Here is an 18,329-nt window from a genome sequence, read left to right as displayed (position 1 = left end):
GGACTGTCATAAGTGAAAGACCAATGCCTATTTTGATAAACTAACAGTAAGTCTGACAACCTAAATGTACAGAATACACAAATACATTTTTTTTCAATAAGAAAATTCATGATCACTTTTTCACCAAACAGTCTACATACATTGTGTGCAGTTTGATCAAAACCTATCACACCTATTTCAAGGTGGTGCTGTGTCTGGAAAGCAATGTCTTCAACTTGAATTTTTCTAATGCATATACCATACCCAGAAGAGGTGGACCCTGCTCCAGCAGCTGGTTGCATACAGTGAATGGGGCCTCAGCAGCCCAATCTAAGGGACTCCAACTGGGTTGAGGGCTTGTACCATTCACATATACACAGCCTGTTGTGAGGCTGGAGCATCAGTTTGCACAGATCCCATTTTCCAGCCCTTACACTCTTAATTAGAATTCTCCGTTCTCTTTGACCAGGTTTTCCAGAGCAGGAAAACCCAGGAGTATTGCATACCTTTCTTTACCATTTTATATTTCCAATCCTTAAATATCGAAGAGCTGCTGAATCTAGAAAGAAGTAAACTTTCTGTCTTGTTTTTGGTGATTCTTGCAGGTTTTCCCACAGAGTGTTGTGTTTTTGTCACCGGGGGTTGCATGGAGCATTCTGAATCTGTCAATATAATAAAATGTCATCTGCATTCAGAAAGACTGTGTGTGCTTTTTCCTCAAGCAATATTTTCCTTATATTAGTGAGCAATTTTATTGATATTTTCACACATCCCATTGCAATAACAAATACCATAGGAGAGACCAGCTTTACACAGTAAACTCCACTTGTCTGGTATGATGTAGGACATTGAGCACTCGTTAGTATAGCAGCCATGAGACTGTGACACAGAATTTTAAGTATGCTTAATATTTTATCCTCACAGTTTATCATACTTAATGGTAGTGTTCCTTCAGTGCTCAGGTTTTGGCTGACTTCTGTGCGCACCGTGCTCCTTCTGACAGTGTTGCCATCAGGATAACTTCTGCCTTCGTTCCCAGTATCCAGTGTGACAAAGCACTGTGTAATGTCTGCTATGACTCTTGAGTCCAGCTTAATCAAAAAGGTAATCATTGCAAACTAAACTTGTGTCTCAGGTTGCAAGTCCTTATTTAGATCAGAAGGTCTGACTGATGTGAGGAGCCAGCCCACCCCCACAAAAAAGGCTATCTGCAGGGAGACACACTCATGCTTCCCAGCACCTGGTCACCAGAATTTAAACGAAGCTTGTGTAACCTATTGTTGGAAAATTCTTGTGTCTGTGAGTGTCACAGGCACTTGCACTAGTGTGGGACTTTGTTCTGCAACTCTTCCATCCCAATTGATTTTCATTTAGCATTTCATTCTCCCAGCAGTTTGCCATCATTTTGGTTTAATCCCTTCCATTAATTCTCCAGGGATGCTGGTCGGATGCAGGGGGCAGGTAGAAGGCAATGCCAGCTCTAATGTCTCTTCTTGCGTCTGGACATTCCTCTCACCAAAGGAGTCCCAAAAGAACTAAAATGAAACTGTTGTAGAGTTGAATGTGTCTCAAAAGGGTTGTGGCTATATCTATCTCATCTACAGCAGGCAAATTTTACCAGTCTGCAGTGGAGGAAATGCTACAGAGCCAATCTCTTTCTTCTGGAAGTTGCCTGACTCATCGTCCTACAGCAAAGTGCTTTGAACTAATTCTGTAAGATTTCCAACAGCTGTTTGGGGAGACTGGAACTGCAACTGCATCCAATCTGGGGAACAGCGTGGGATTCCTGCAGGGTGCAGCCTTCCCGAGACAGAAGTTGGGCTGCGCTGTCTTGTCCTGGGGCTGGATAAGCCACTTTCTTTTCTGCACATAGAGAGCATTAATGCCTTAATGCCATGAAATCGTTGATACGAAGAGCCATCTGTGTTTCACTTATTTTACCTTTTTTTCTTCATGCACCTTTCCCAAAAATTGACGTATTGATAATATCTGTCTATTTTACATATGTGTATATATAAAATACAACAGGGCTCAGACTGAACAGTAGGAATAAGATACACCCATACAACAGGAAAGTCTGTTCTGCGGTTCTGCCAGGGCCTGCCTTGGTCTTGAGTGCTGCAAAGCAATAACGGATGGTAGAACTGCACCCACCATGAGACTAAGAATAATGAGTTTGACTTTGAACAACATTTGACATCCTCAAGCAATCATAAATTCAATTTATTTTACAATGGCTTGACTGCAAAATGGAACTGATGAACGTTTTTGAAAACCAGCAGCGTGGCTCCCTTTTACTGTAAAACTGTATAGAGGTTTTTGCATTGCATTCTCAAATTCTTTCCTCCTAAAGCATTAGCTGGTTTATGACTTGTATTTCTAGATCAGTTTGAGTAAAGTGTATGTATATATAATTTTTCTTGGAAGTGAATTTAAGAGGTGTGATGCCAAACTAAGAGTACAGTGATACAAATAAGCATAGCAAAGCTGGACCACTCTTTGCTCGGAGATATTTTATCATTTATGTAGATTGTCAAGGTCGTTTACACCAGTAGATCCAGTCAGAAGATATTACATCTTAAATGCATCAGTGCTGGAAGGATGTCCATGACACCTTCCCTCACGTCTCAGAATGAAACCATCTCTTTTAAGATCTCCTAACTTCTACTTCAGACCTGGAAAGCTATTTGTAGCTGTAAGTGTTATTAATGAGATTAGTCTCAGGTGGATATCACAAGCGTGGGTGCTGCACTACAGACAAATACTTCTTTGCATGGGTTATTTACCAATGACCAAATTATTAAAAATGAGAAAACCTTAATGACTCCTTCCCCCAAACATTTTCTCATCAGTGTTTGCACTTTTCATTCACTTCTAACATTTTCTTCAGTTTGGACAATGAACAGTTCTCTGCTGGAAATGTCACCAAAACATTTAAACAGAGGAACAAAGAAAGTCTGAATCATTCAAATCCAAAATGGCCACATATGACATTGTTTAAGCAAATCAAACCACAGGTTGCAAAGGGAAACCATGAAGTAATCTTCACAGTGAAGGACTGCTACCAGCTCCAGGTATCTTATAAGATAGCATTACACTGTAACTATTTCTCTGCTGTAATTATAGCACAAACACATTTGCCGTTATACATCATATTTTTCAGTGTCCTTGGGTAGCAAAGGAGTTTTCCAAAACCATTACTGCATTCAGCTTCAAGTTAAGCAGAATCATCATTACCTGAATATTTTTTCCCCTGCATCAGGAATGATTATTTTGTCTGGCACCCTCACAGTCATATCGCAACCGAGCATTGGCCCAACAGATATATCATCTTCAGATTAAAGGCACCTACACACTCTGCAGCGGGCAAATAGTTAATTTGACATCAGTGCTGCTGATGCTGAGGGCCAATACATAGGTACACACTATGGTTTTTGTTCTCAGAGCTCCTTTGATGAAAATACGGGCAAAACACAGATTAAACAGAGACATCTGAACTAAGATGAGGGAATTCTGAAAACTGGGGACAAATGGACTATAATACATTGAACTTTGCCAGATGATCTGACAGGTCCTTTATCAACAAGAGGTTATCAGCAAGAAAGGGTTACTTCACTCTGTGCCCACTGTGAGGCTGACACAGTCTCAGTGTTATTCTGCTCACGCACTGACTAAGCCTGGTGAGGAAAGGAGACACCAGAGAGGTGGTGAAGTGCTGTCCAGTCTCCTGGAGCAATGAGGCATGGCTGAGGTGTGCTCTCAGGTGGTCCCAGACATGAACTTGTGAAACTTGGGGCAAGGCAGCAGCAGCTTTCACACCAGGTGTGGGGACCTCCGAGGCCAGGAACCACCACCCACAGGAGCACCTCCATTGCCAGTAGAATGGCAATGGGGAGACAGACACGTGGGGCTGCTTTTTTCCAACGGCTTTGGGCTGGACCTTTGGCAAGCACAGGGCAGGCCATACTGTAGCTATCCCTAAAGATTGACCAGCAACTCTAACCAAGAGTGCAACCAAGTCTAACCAAGAGTCCAACTGCAGACTGCTCAGAACAGCTGCGGATTTAAAAAAATAAATAAAAGAAGAAAACACACAGAATTGGAGAAGAAAACAAGCCTCCAGCTGGCAGGATGATGATAACTGCAACAGAAAGAAGTATATTCATTTCCTCCTCCAATAAGAAGAAACAGGGAGAGCCTTTGAGATGCCATTATACAGAGCACCTGTTGCAAAGGACTGAGTAGAGGTCTTTGTTAAAGTTGTATTTGTATCACTGCAAGTTACTTGCTTGCATTTTTTGAGAGACCAAATTCCAGAACTGTGTAATCAAAGTGCATTCTTTGCAAATGTAATTAATACAGTAATTTAGGTACCCAGCTTCTGTGATCTCACACGTAAGAATAACAGCTCATTAAGTAATTACACACCTACCTGGTTTTTCCAGTGCTGTAGAATATATTTGCAAGTTTACAGGCATGCTTGGTGCAGAGGAATGAAACCACAAGCAGAGTCAAGGAGAGAATGACAATCTTGACACTGTCAATGGGGCCCTGGAGTGATTGCCACTTCAGTGCTCCATTATATGTCCCTTAAAAAGGAGCCAACAGCTCTTTTCATTCTGCTGGAAATGTAAAAGCCAGTGTCATCTTCACAAACTTCCTTCTGTTAACATCTGGACTGCACTGGGTTGCTGGGTAGGTACTGTTGGCATCTAGATCACCCACACACTCTGAACATGAAACCAAGCTTTCAGTGGAACAATTGTGAATGTCAACTATAAGCCTAGGTAGAAAGTAGTCATAAAAATGCCTATGCCCCATCCTGAAGAGGTGTCTTTTGAAAAGTACGAACTTGAGACATGCAGAATTTCACTCCAGCTGAAGAAGGGCAAGCTTTTGCTTACAATGGATTGAACAGTTGCTAGGGAATGAGAAACGTGTCTGTCTGCTCAGAGAGCTGTAGACAACTGATTTGCAAAATTTTATTTGGGGAAAAATAATAAAATATTTAGGACAGTGAAGTTATTAATGATGTTTCCAGACCAAGGAGCAGATTCACATTATTTTTATGGAAAAGGTTCACAGTTTTGAATTATCAGGTTTTATTTTGGCTACATCAGCAAGTCTGTGGACTAGGAGAGTAAGTACCAAGAACGCAGAAACGTAGTGAAACTCTCCTGAAGGAATAAGCAAATAAAGCAGAAGAAATATTGAACACTATTCTCCAGTTCAGCACTTAAAGAATAATGATGCTTAAACACAGCATTTGGCAGCCTTTTGTACTTATTTTGTGAGGGTTTCAATGACAGCTTGAAATACAGAGCAAAGGGAAGTTGGATATTCTGTCTTCTTAAAGCCCTTACCCTGGACATTTGATCTGGGAAGACATGTGAGGTGCTGAGGCGTCAAGCAAAGGAATAATAAGCTCAGTGAAGACCTTGATTAAGACAATGATTCCCACTCTATCATCACTTCCTCTTGATGCATGAATGCTAATGTTGACTTCATAATTACGGTCCAAAGCAATTAGTAACATTTGCTTATTGCTTTGAGAATGCCAAATGTTAAGTGTTACTGCCTGCCAGACCCCTCATTCTTGACATACGTCAGACAAACTTGCCTCTCCCTGCTGTTTAAGAGCAGAGCACTCTTACCTCATCACCTGCCTGGCTGAGGTAATACAAGTCTGTCACCAAGGAACCCACAGAAGTGCTGGAATAATTACAGTACTTTGCACTTTCATACCATCCTCCCACAGGGAATTTCCAGTGCTTCATAAATGTTAGCCAAAACTCATGAATTTCCTATAATGTATGATCACTGTGATCCATTTGCTTTACAGGGACAGACACATGCTGATGAAACCTCTTGAACAAAATGATAGAGCAAATCGATGACAGCTCCAGTAATAGATCCCAGATGCTCAGATCCCACATCCCACGTGCTAGATACTGGCCTGGCTGTAGCACGCAGGCTGTTACCAGAACAGCCCAACGTGAGGTCCCACACACCCCAGTAATATTCTTGCCTGCCACTCACTAACAACTTTTTAAAGACGAAAATAAGGAAAGATTGAGTTTTCTGGCTTTTTAATCACACAGAGCCCACTACATACATGAAAGACATGGACATCCAGTTCCCACATGGATAGGGTCACCTATCCCATTTTAAGTGATAACACAAGGAGAATAAAGCATTACCTTCCTCTCCAGCAGCAGAGTTTCCAACAGTCTCTCTTTCCCGGTCAGCCTGGTTGGAAACGGCGCTTCCACTTTTTGTCCTTCGAAGAACACTGAATGCCTTGTTTATTTTTTTAAAAGATCTGCTTCTTATAGTGGAGCGTTCAAAGTGTCGAGCTGCAACAACAGGAAAAAACAAATGAATACAGTTCAGCAGTTCTGGGCTAGAACCACACCTTTTCTGCAGCCATCAGCATACGACAGGGCATAACATCAACAGCAAGGCTGCCTGCACTTCACCTTTGCACCTGACTCCAGCTGTTACTCCAAGGTTGCACCCACCTGAATCTGGGTACAATTATCCTACCTCTCTCCCACACCCTGGAACTGCCACCTTCCCTGTCTGTTTTGCCAGCCACACACAGAAATCTCCTGTGAGTGTGGTAGCCTGGGAGAGAATAATCCTCAGTCAAGGCAGAATCAGCAGCAGTCCTGTGAAAAATGCATAGAAAAGGAAGAAGCACTGCCTTCCCAAGTTATATAAGTTTGAAAAAAAAAAAAAAACCCCAATCCTGGAAGTTGTTGTTAAAAACTCTTCTTGAAAAAAACCCCACACTACTGCCTCAAAACCCTGCAATGCTTTCAAAGCCACCAACAACAGCCAACAATTTCATGTCAAAAATTCAAAGATTATCAGGTGGGAGGGACCAACTAAGTCACATCTTCTAACCTGGGTAAGGCAATACAAAAAAAAAAAGTCATAATACTTTCAAAACATGTCACTCTTTTCCATCCTGCTGAAGATATCTTCGTGGCTGTAGCTGTTCTCTCTCTTCCAGCTCTGTGTGCTAGCCAAACATTGTAATCTAATAATACAACATTCCCTCAAACCAGACTGCAGCCTCTAAACTCAATAAAACTGGTGGGATTTAATTTCATTCTGGTGTTCTCTTCTTACCCCCTCCCTTTCCTCACCTCTCTAGCCCCATGCAGACAAGAGGATAGCACTGCTCATTTTCTAGTCTTTCTTCAGCCCTTCATCCATTCTCCCAACACACAGCTGGTGCAACACAAGGTGGGCTATTCATTTTGGCTTCAGAGTCCTCAAAGAAAAGCTTTGAACCCACTGTTAACACTTCCGAGTCTGCCTTTGGTCAGGCCACGTTTTTCAGATATGACATTCATCCGAGCCGGGTGAAGTTTCACAAGGTGAAGGATCAAGGCAAGATTTCCTGGTGCAACTTGTCCCTGACTATGGTTATTTCAGCAGGACCAGCTCCTCCGAGCTGCACCTCCCTGGGAGGCTGGCAAACATCCCCCAAGCTCCCAAGGCACTTCTTAAGGTTTGTTTTCCTGCAAATACTTGTCAACTGCTGATCACAGTTCCCAACAGGCTTTTGTGTAGTTGCCCATGGCATGGTCTATGGGGGTTACTTGGGCCACCATGTTTTGGTGAAGCCACTACACAGCTACCCCATCTCCCCAACACATTACATATGCCATTTGCTCTTCCAACCGAGCTGACTTGCCTAAATAATCTTTCTTAAGACCTGTGGTTTGCATGTGTGCAGCTAGTCCATCTTTAGCTTGATGCTGCCCCTGGCCAAGCAAATTTGGTTTTCAACTCAAATCTATTGGGTCACTGAGTGTGCAATTTGATAAACCATGTAAAATTAAAGCTTTCATTGTCCCCTTTTTTTTTTTTTAAAGCCTCCAACAACATATGTTTCACAGAAAACAAATGCTGTCAGAGGCTACCAGGCTCTGAAACCATCACTTTTAGTTCTTACTTCTGTTTCGGTTGCTGCGATGCAGGTCTCCGGGGCTGCTGCCCGACTGGCTGTCCTCCGAGGTGGGGCTGAAGGCCGGGTTCACCAGCCCCGGCTCATCTGTCATTAAGGCAATGGCTGCAGCTGCCGAGAGCTCGGGGCCCAGGGCAGCTACTGCTAAACTGGAGCCATGGTCCGGAGAGCAGTCTTGGGAACGCCTCTTCCGTTCCTTGGTAAGGCCATAGTGGGATGCTCCTTTACATCTAAGGGGAAGGGAGGGAAAGGGAGACATGATAACAATTTGTATTTAAATGGTGGGTACTCGTGGAAGTTATCTGGTGCCAAGGAATCACTTGGAGTACAAACTGTGACAGTCATGGTGGCTGATGAAATATGGGTGGTTAGCAAGAGGGAAAAATGCCAGTCCCATCATGTTACACAGAAAAAGAAAGAAAACTGTCCTACAAAGTAGCTGAGTTACCACCTTATGGAGAGAGACTACTGCTGGTCAAGAAAAAATAGAGAGCTGCAGCCTTGTCTGTAGTCTCATGTGTATAAATAGTTACTGCGGATGGAAGAGGACAGGAATAGCAGGTGGCTAATTAAGCCAGAGGCTACAGTCTGTAATTTCCCCCTTGCTTCTGGTCAATGAAGGAGGGCAGGGTGAGGCCTGACAGCTTCTCCAGGTCTGCTGGTGAAATAAAAGGCGCCTCACCTAGCCCTTCACCCTGAAAAACCTTCCCTGTCACCAAGGTGGTCTCATGGGGAGCACAGTGCTGTAGTCTTTCATGCAGGAGGCAGGGTCTGCCCTTTGGGTAGAAGCCAATGCAATCAATGAAGGGAGGGCTGCAGGTGGGAGTTGAACCCCCCAGGGTCTGCGGGAATCAAGTCCCCACACAGTGCCCGTACAGACCATTTACTACTTGAACTGCACCTAATGAATTGTTTTCAAATTCAGCCATGGAGACGAAGTTTCCAGCTCTGCTATTCCAGCTCAGTTGAGACACTAAAATAGAGGCGTCACTGCCTTGACAGAGGAAGAGATGCAGGAGGTGGGGGGGTCCCACTGGCCCTGCAGCCCCGCCAGAGCCAAGGAGGGAGTGCAGGGCTCCCACCAAATGACTGAGCACAGGTCCTCAGACCTCAGACCAAGGTCCTTGGGCCAGCCTGGGACTTCACCTCTCTGGGGAGCTAAAGGCAGGTTCTAAAATAATTCCAGAGGAAAATCCAAATCCTAAATCCTGACTCGACCTCCACAGTGACAAAATCCTCCATTTCTGGTGGAGCCATGCATGTTCCCAGAAGAGCGGAAGATACAGCATTGTAAGAGGCAGATTACAAGCCTGCTTTGAAACAACTTACTTGTGGTCCCAACTGTCTGCTCTAGATTCATCCTAGACAGCAAAGGCAGGACCACACATGGCATTTCTTTCTTAAGATTTGTTAAAGTCACTTGAATGAAATTAAAGGTCACTATGCTCTTCATGAGTCAGTATTTAATTACAGCTGTAAAATAACTAAAGAGACAGAGTGGCCCAAGGACACAGCACCTGTGACTTTTCTCCAGCACCACTTCTGCCCAGTGCCCACCCACTAGAACCTCATTCACTGCATTAAAAAGAAAATCTGCCTTTTAATCATAATCTAATGAGCTTGGCCTATTTTCAGTTACTATTATCTCTTTCTTCATAGCAAAGGCTAACTGATGACTTTCATAAAAGTGCCCTGTAGGACGAACTCACAGAAATAGCTGCAGAAACCCTTAGGGATAGAAAGCTCTTTGTAATATATGGCATGCACAACAGGCAATGCATAATGCATACAGTACACAACGCTAGTGGGTTAAGTGTCAGAAAAGAAGTAGTACACTGAACAGAAGCCTTGGAAGAGAAATGTTTTATGGAAGCAGTTCCTGGGACAGAAAGATGAGATGCAGCCCAGTCACAGAGCTCTCTATATCAGCTTTGGAGCAGTAGTTTAAGTTCTTTTATGGTATTGGCTTTTTATGAGAGACAATTGAATTAAAACCTTTTTTTAGCATGAAATTATGATTAACCATAATTTACCTCATACCGCTTCTGACAACTTTTGTCTTAAAGAGGGGAAAAAACCCCCAACCCAAACTGTATCATATTGATGAAACTAGGTAAGGGCTTTGTATTTGCTTTAAGATGTGGATGGGAATGGCTGTGGCAGAACTTATTTCTGAAACCTTTCACAAGCAAAATGAGGCATCTCAAAAGAAAATACTCTTATGGAAGAGAAGGTTAGTCAACTATTTCAAAAGACCAACAAAAAGCTATTTGGGGCACCTATTCCAAGACAAGACTGCAACAATAATCATGTAAAACAGAAAAGAAGAGCTCTCCTGCCTCCACTGCAGCAAGCATTTTCTTATTCCTTCCCGAAAAAGGGGTGACTTCCTCACCCTGCCCAGCATCCCACACCATGGCAGGATGCTCTCCTTTATATTTCATAGGAAGCAGAAACGCAAAGGCCTTCCCCTCTTGCAGCCTACCTAAACTTCTCCAACACAGCATTTTGGGAATCTGTCCTTGACCTCTCCCACTCACAGTAAGGTCCCATTTACTAATCCAGCCTATGACTGCTCAACAAAATAGTTAAAAAATAGTCTAAAAAGCCAACGCAATGAAATGAACACAAAGAAATGGCTTCAGGGTGAATTGTTTGCTGTTCTCAAAAGACAAACTCTGCCTTACAGAGATCCTGCAAAGATTCGGAACATGATAAGAGGTATTCCTGCTCCACATTTTATTTTATTTGCCTCTGTTTTCACCGTGCCAGTAAAGTTTCAGCAGCTGATATTAGAGCCTTGTGAATGGGTCCTCAAATGCAGATCTTTTTTTTATTTTTGGCGGGTTGCATGAAGATCAACGTGAAGATCAGAAGTGGCTCTGCCCAAGGATTCCCAGCTACATGGATTCAACTGCTGCCTGGTGCCCATCTGCACTTCCCTGCTAAAGCCTTCACTTTCTGTGGAAATCCTCACTCGCTGCTGCTGGCTGCACTGCAGACACCCAGCTAACAGCATCAATCCAACAGCAATGAACAGAAGACAGTTACTTTGAACATACAGAGGGCTGACACAATTTAAGATGTGGCTTATTGGAGAAGACAAGTTGTCATGATACAAAGCACAAGGCATATCTTTCTAACTCTGCCAGAAATAGTTAAAAGAGAACCAAAGCCCTTCAAGTATGAGCACTACAGCTATTTCTTAAATAATTGTGGCAGGCCTAAATGAACACAAATCAAGCCCTCTTTCTTCAGATTAACACAGTGTCCTTGAAGAAGAAAAAAAAGTCCCAAGCCCTCAAACTTGTAATAAAATCTGCAACAGCATCTCTTCACTTTCATTGTTTTCCTTGTGCTGACACTGCTGTGATAACAGAAAACAGAAGAGATGACTGTCTAAGTGGAATCATATTTATAGTGTCTCAGCTACATCTTTCCATATGGTTGGAGTTGGCTCCCAGAAAAGAGAGATCCATAAAACAGCTACATGCCAGTACTAATTATCTCTCTCACTGTGATTATTAATCAGCTGCCTGATTTACAGCTGGAAGAGCAGGATACCTGATTAACATAGGTCAGTCAGAAAGCAAACCCAACACTGTCTGGTGGCCAAGGTGAGCTACAGATTTATGTTCCTTCTCAGTTGCGCTGGACAGCGAGTACATCCATGCAGCTGAAACAATTTGAAGGCCAAAACTGAGAGAGATAAACAGACATGAATAATGCGTGTTGTACAGTTCATGCCATTAAAGTAGTGTCACTAGGTGCATACAGGAAATTCAGAAAATAGTTTCTTCTGTTTGCATGGCCTCTTTCATGAAGCAGAACTATGCTGGCCTAAATCCTGGCTGTATGAGCTAACGACCGGGCAGTGAAAGGGCAGTGGAGGCTGCTGAAGCTTCACCCAGGGTTGCAATTCTGGCTGGCATCAACACCAGCAGCTGCAGGGCAAGCCTTGCCCTGCACCCTGCTCCTCACGCGAGGGAGGCTCTGCACTCCAGGCTTCAGGAGCAGCACATCCCAAGCGCTGGAGCCAGGAGATCCAAAACTCTGTGGCTGCCTTAACTCGGTCCTACCATTTGTAAAAACAAGCTTCAGTCAAACTCAAGGCCAACAGAAACATTTCCACATCATTTGCAAATTGAAATGAAAACAGTTGTTTGAAAACAGAAATGCATTTTCCTTGCAGCATCCCTGACTCGCACAGCAAAGGAGCGCCTGAAAGTGAGGTCGACCGCAAGGATTTCCATTACCCAGGCTCACAAGGGGCAAAACGTAAAGGCAAGACATAAACAAGGACAACTGCATGGATTTTTTTCACTTCACTTCTAGTGATCTAAATGAAACAATATCACAGGCAAAAAAAAAAAAGTATATATTTATAATGCATTTGCTCTTTTAAAAATGCCCTGCTTTCTATTTGTGTCACTTCAAAGGCTATCCCTCTTTCTCCCTGTCTCACACCTGACTGCCTAGGCAGGAAACACAGGAAAAAAGTGAATCTAGAGAATGACAGTGCTTGTGAGCCAGGTCTGGCACAAATAAACAGAGCAGAAGCTCTCCCTGCCCAGTTCCAGCAGTGCTTTCCCAACCTCACTTCCAGCACACTTATATTTTGGTGCTGTTTTGCTTTTATGCAACAGCAATGGACACATTGTCTGAGTGCAATTAAGAACAATGTATACAAAGCACTCAAGATTTCCCAGCAGAAGAAAATACTGCGTAATGGGCTGTCATCGCTGATCCAAAGCTAAACCCTGATCAGGGTAGACAAATATGTTTCAGCTATGCCACTGCAAGCAATCTCATCCTTCTGTAATTTGGACTTGACACAAGCCAGGATCAGAAGTACCAACAGTGTGTATCACACCCTGACCCTGTCACACAAACTATTCCAACTGCTCTGGTACCCCTGAACTGATCCGGTGGAAAAGATGATGGAGAAACTGCAGATGACCAACAAAGACCGTCCTGGATAACCTGGTGCTGATAACCTCACTTGTGAGACCCTGGTGAGAGGCTCCTATCATGTCTGGGAAGGAAGCAGGGGGGATTTGAATTGCAGAGTTTGACTCACAAGAAGATGTTGGCAAATTCTGCCCCGCAGGAACCATTCGTACCGTGTGTGCATCAGCAGTGACTGTAGCCCAAACATAACCCAAATACCAACCACATGGTTTTCAGGCCAAATGCCTAAACTCTAAAGCTTTTTGAAACTCCATCATAAGGGAGTGAACTGACTTGATCAGTTCTCAGGCAGACATGACACCAACTCCCCTCTGACCTTTTGCCAACAGTGCACCAGAAACTGGAGCCAAAACTGAAAAAGGACCGAGGCATCTAAACCCCAACCAAATCCTATGTTACAGATCTAAGCTAAAATGCAGCAAATGCACAATCTCCCTTCCAGACCAACCATACTGATGCTTAAGAGGCCAGAGACATCAACATCTTCAGCAGCGAAGGCGACCGATACCCTGCTGCTCTTTACACCACATGATGTCGTATCATCCTTGCTCGGAAATCTGGCTTCTGTGAGTCCTGATCCTATGTGCAAAATCCCTCTTTTTTGCTATATATGAAAATCAATCCTGGAACTGAGTGCTTAACAGCAATGCTTTTTCCTTGGTAATTCTGAGTTCTTGCAAGGATTAACCACTGCATGAATGCTGCATATGAAAAAATCTTCATAAATAGTACCTGATTTTTTTTTAAATGCATTTGTGTTTTCTGCTTTTTGTAAAGGATTGTGTCATGTCCAGAGCATTCCTCAAGCTACTGTAATCACCAGCTGTGGCTAGGAAGGTCCTGCCTACATTAAACCTTCTTCAATGTTCCTAAAGAAGGGGATGAACCATGTAAAAAGCAAAGCTTAAAATCCTGGGTTACGGTCCGACCAACATTTGCTGAAAGTCAGGCTGCAAAAACCTTGTCTAAACATGCAACTAGAAACAGGCTGTTCTCTGCACCTGCACTTGAATTTCATAATGCCGGCAACATTTCTAGACACTCACCACTGCTGTTCTGTGCACTCTGTATCCTGGCATTGATGCACTTGAGTATCCTCTCCCTGATGAGTTTCCAGTGTCACGGGCTTGCCATCTTGTTTGGGGGAAAAAAAAATGCTCATTTTCTATCTAACTTAAGTGGGAAATTGTCCCAGTTACTATTACTCTTTCACTTCAATAACCCGATAAACAAAAGCGTTTTAGAGACAGCTCCCTGACACCTGGGTCGTCAGGACTGTCTGGGAGGGAGGCACAGGCCGGCAGCTTGATCCCCGCTGCCTCCGAGGGGTTGAGGATGAGCGATTCTGTCCTCTGCTTCCATACACACTGCTCTTCTCCATGTCAACATGGAGATAGCTATGATAGACATTCAGATGAAGCAAATGGCTTCTCTGTCTAGCTGTCAGAGAGATTGTCTCGTGTTATTTGCTCTCTATTGTCAGCTAGAGGCCTTTGCTAAAGTATAAACACGTAGTAGATTTAATGGTTCTATATTTCTGCATTACTACTCTATAAATATTTATAAAGGTCCTTATAACATTTATTTCTTTAAGCTAAAGTTATTTAGCTTAAATACTTTCCACAAGATAGGAAAAACCTCTCAAATATCTATTTTTTTTCAGTTTAATTTCTGCATATCCCTGTTATTGTTTCCTAAGGTTTTTTCATGCTTTTTGTTTTAATGAAGCTGTTGTAATTCAACAAAGTCTGGAACTACCTTACTAGCAAAGCCTAAAGTTGTGCTGTGTCCTATCTCTAAAGATCTGACCCCAGGGAAAGGCTGTCATTTTTACAATGCTTTTGCACTATGATGCTGTCAAACAAAATATATTTGTTTTTTATATAAGGAACGTGTGCAGGAGTATCTGTATACTTACACTTCCACATCAGCTACTCTGTATGAATTTGGGTGCACCACTAGAAGAAGGACTTAGAGTTCCCACAGATTAAAACCAAAAAGATTTACTAAGCATAGGAGGAAAATATATAGAGAGAGCATTCTTTATAATTACTATGCTAGTCATCACCTACAGTGACGTACTCCCATTTCTGTGATTTGGTTGCTGAGAAGGAGGAGCAAGCATGGCTACTGATTTTGGTACAGGGCCTTGAAAGTACTTTCAATTGGTGGAGAATGGAATTGCAGTTCAGAGGCCAGTCCCCACAGTTCCCAGAACTACTGATGGACAGACAGCCAGTGCCAGACACAAATTGAACAAGCATTCAATGGAAACCAAATCCCCTTTTTAAATTTGACTGCTCATGCTGAGGGAAGGGAGGAATTTCCAGATTTCCTACTAGTTTTCAGGAGACTTGAAAGAACTTGGAACACATTTTTATTCTTAAATAAATTGCAGAGTTTCAACTTCATGTACATGCTACTAAAGTGTCATGTAACATGTGGTCATGTTTAAGCTTTTTTTCCCTTCTTTTTAAAAAGCAAAAAGTTGTATTTCAACCACCATCATCAGCTTCTATTATGAAATCTTTTAGAAGGCCCATTAAGCTCTATCATGGGAACAGGGAATTGGAAGAAATAGGTAAACAATACTAGTTGCCTGCAATTGTGGGCAAAAATCATGACTGGGATTATTGTGCAATGATCCCAGTTGTTGTTGGGACTGTGTACAAATTGTTGGTCCAGGCCATGTTCTCTCCCTCCCCTGACACTTCTTCCAGGCTATTACTCTGTCACTGATGATTTTGAAACTACAGCTGTACTGATTTCTCTTCAAGGTTCAAGCATTGTTTCAAGGTCTGGTCTTAAACCATTCCAACAAATTGCAGCTGCCTTACATATAGGGGGACGGAGTTGTAAATTGCTACAGACAGCTGAGATGGGCAAGTCAGCATACAGACTGGAAATACCAACTTCTTTTATGGATTAGCACAGCTTCAATATTGTGCTTAACACAACTACTACTTTCGAGAAGCTAATATTCACAATTGACTTTGTGGCTTCACCTTCTGTTGCCCCTTCCCACCTGTGCCCAAGCCACCAACGCTTTGAGAATGCACAAGGACATCGGCAGTCTCTTCCCACTGCTCACATAAGGCATGCCCTTGGGCTGCTGCTACAGCTTCTACCTTTTCAATGCTGCCTTTAAATGTAATACTTGTAGAACACAAGCAGACCTTGAGCAACAAAAATGAGGAATTAACTGGGCTGAAAGGCTGCAGTCAGCCTATTAATCATATTTGCTCCCAGATTACTATAAGCAAACATTTTTCATCACAGGGAAGTTACTGGCCAGAAGTACAGAACCACAGTGATCTTTTTTGATGCAAAACAACAGCAGCATTTATTTGTACTGAACTTACTCAATTAAATACTGAAGTTCCCCAAGAGTAAACTAATAATATTAAACATACCTCATGCAATCTACTCACATCAGCTGACACAAACAAAGAAAACAGAGGAGCAGCACACTATCTCTAACTCTTGGTAGGTGCTCAGGTACTGACAGCAAGGAACCTATGAGTACCTGGGTAGGAGATTCAGAGCAAAATAAGAGGGAAGAATAAACCAGGTGGGACTAACATTTTTGAGCTGGTGAGAGCCTGTAAACCTTGCTGATGGCTTCTAGTGTTTTTAGCATTCAACAGATCAACATAATTTAAACCCGTTAATCTTGTTCAAGTGCAATATTAAAGTCCTTTACCAGGTGCTTTCATCACCTTCTAGAATTGCACCATTTTCTACACAACATACTTGAAAGCTTCAACCTTCCCCACTCTTAAAAAAGAGCAAAACTAGAACATTGTTTCAAGAGAAAGTGAGAAAACATAACTTAGAAAGACCCCTGAGAGGTTTCTTCATGGAAAACTTGGGTACTTATCAATACTCGTATTCTTTTATCTACAAATGGCATGCACGAGGGAGCAATCACATGCAATGTGTGTCAGTTGGATATTTGGAAAGTAACACAACGCTTGCCATCAACACCTGTCAGCTTCATATCTGGTTTTCAGGTCCACCCAAGACCACTCAAAGAACAGCACTGGTATTCTGCAGGCAATCTGGATCACTGATTTTGCCTTATGCTAATAAAATAATAATGTAACCTTTTTTACAGTAGGAATTGAGATCATATGCAATGAGACTGCAGCAGGATCACAGAATATATTCCTCATTTAGAACCTTAACTGGAAAACGAGCCTAAGGAAAATCACAGCATATATATACAAAGACTCAAAAAATGTAAATGCTGCTAAAATCAAGTTATCTGTGACTAAAATAACAAGTGCAAGAGCAAAGAAATTCTTAAAGCATTGCAGTACTATACCTCATAATATCATACAAACCAATACACTACATTTGTCAGATTATGTGGACACACATATAATTAACGTTAAGAATAAGCATTCAATCTGTTGATTCATGTGTTTTTCATGTTTATTGTTTGGTATTTTGATCACCGGATTATATTCAACAGGTATAACTAGTCTCCTGGAACTTAGTATCTCGGCATTGTCTTCCCCTCCTACTATCCCCACCTATACTATAAAAACTTTATGATGCAGTGAGCAAAATATGCTTGCAATTGGACAAGGGGTTTGTTTTTTTAACAAGGGTGACAGTATCAGCGTAACCCGATTCTCGTAGCTGCAGACAGAAGAGCCTGCCAGACAGAAACTTTGTATTTACACGTACTTAGCACACATTTCTTTTTAAAATAAAACTAATTACAATATCTGCTATGTCACAGACTCGACAAGCCAGCACTACTGAGAGCAGGTTTGAGGCTTATGTTGGCACAAAGCAATGACACATGCACATAAGTCTCTAGATGTAAAATAATAAAAAGGGAACACTGTGTTCAGTTTTAAGGTGTTTTCAACCCAAGGCTTGGGTTTCCTATTATGTTTTCTACTGGAATTTGAAATTACAGGAAACAATGGGGCTGCAGGCAGTAAATAACAAATGTTGTCATTACAGTCTCCTATTGACAGAACATGCTATGGACAGCCACCCACAGCTCTAGCTCTGGTGGCACTTGCCTCTCATCTCAGTGACCCAAAAGTTACATAAGATGCCTTTTAGGTCAGCACAGGTATCTAAATTACATCACTAACACATCTTGGCACACATCAAGCTCTGAAAACATACTTGCTTCCTCATGGAGAAGGTCAGAAAAAGGTCTCAGCATACCTCAGAAATTGAAAAACCAGAGATCCCTGTCAGGTGCCCACCTGAGTGTTGAGCAAACATTTCTGCCACCACAAGTAAGAAGCTTCTTAAGATGTCACAAATGTTTCCCATTTAAAAAAAGTAGTTCTCCTGTCTTATCAATTCCAATGTCTGATTGGATTCCAATGTCTGATATTCAACAAGGACCCTAAATCAGTCCTATAAG

At 42.4% G+C, this 18,329-nt stretch overlaps 1 protein-coding gene across 6 annotated transcripts in view; it reads right to left on the bottom strand.

Moving 5' to 3' along the window:
• LNX1 (ligand of numb-protein X 1) overlaps positions 1 to 18,329 on the bottom strand; it is an 84,949-nt gene that overhangs the window by 27,843 nt on the left and 38,777 nt on the right. For 4 of the 6 annotated variants that reach the window (XM_052780051.1, XM_052780052.1, XM_052780056.1 and 1 more), the window contains 3 exons: positions 7,949 to 8,190; positions 6,180 to 6,335; positions 486 to 641 (listed from right to left, as the gene is read on the bottom strand). In XM_052780051.1, the coding sequence (XP_052636011.1) occupies positions 486 to 641; positions 6,180 to 6,335; positions 7,949 to 8,190 (554 nt within the window). The remainder of the gene's footprint in view (positions 1 to 485; positions 642 to 6,179; positions 6,336 to 7,948; positions 8,191 to 18,329) is intronic. The other 2 variants (XM_052780053.1, XM_052780055.1) reach the window with 1 other exon arrangement.

The sequence above is a fragment of the Harpia harpyja genome, chromosome 2, assembly GCF_026419915.1.
Source record: "Harpia harpyja isolate bHarHar1 chromosome 2, bHarHar1 primary haplotype, whole genome shotgun sequence".
Lineage (NCBI taxonomy): Eukaryota > Metazoa > Chordata > Aves > Accipitriformes > Accipitridae > Harpia > Harpia harpyja.
The sequence above is the reverse complement of the archived record's forward strand: the minus strand, read 5'-3'. Positions and strand labels throughout refer to the sequence as shown.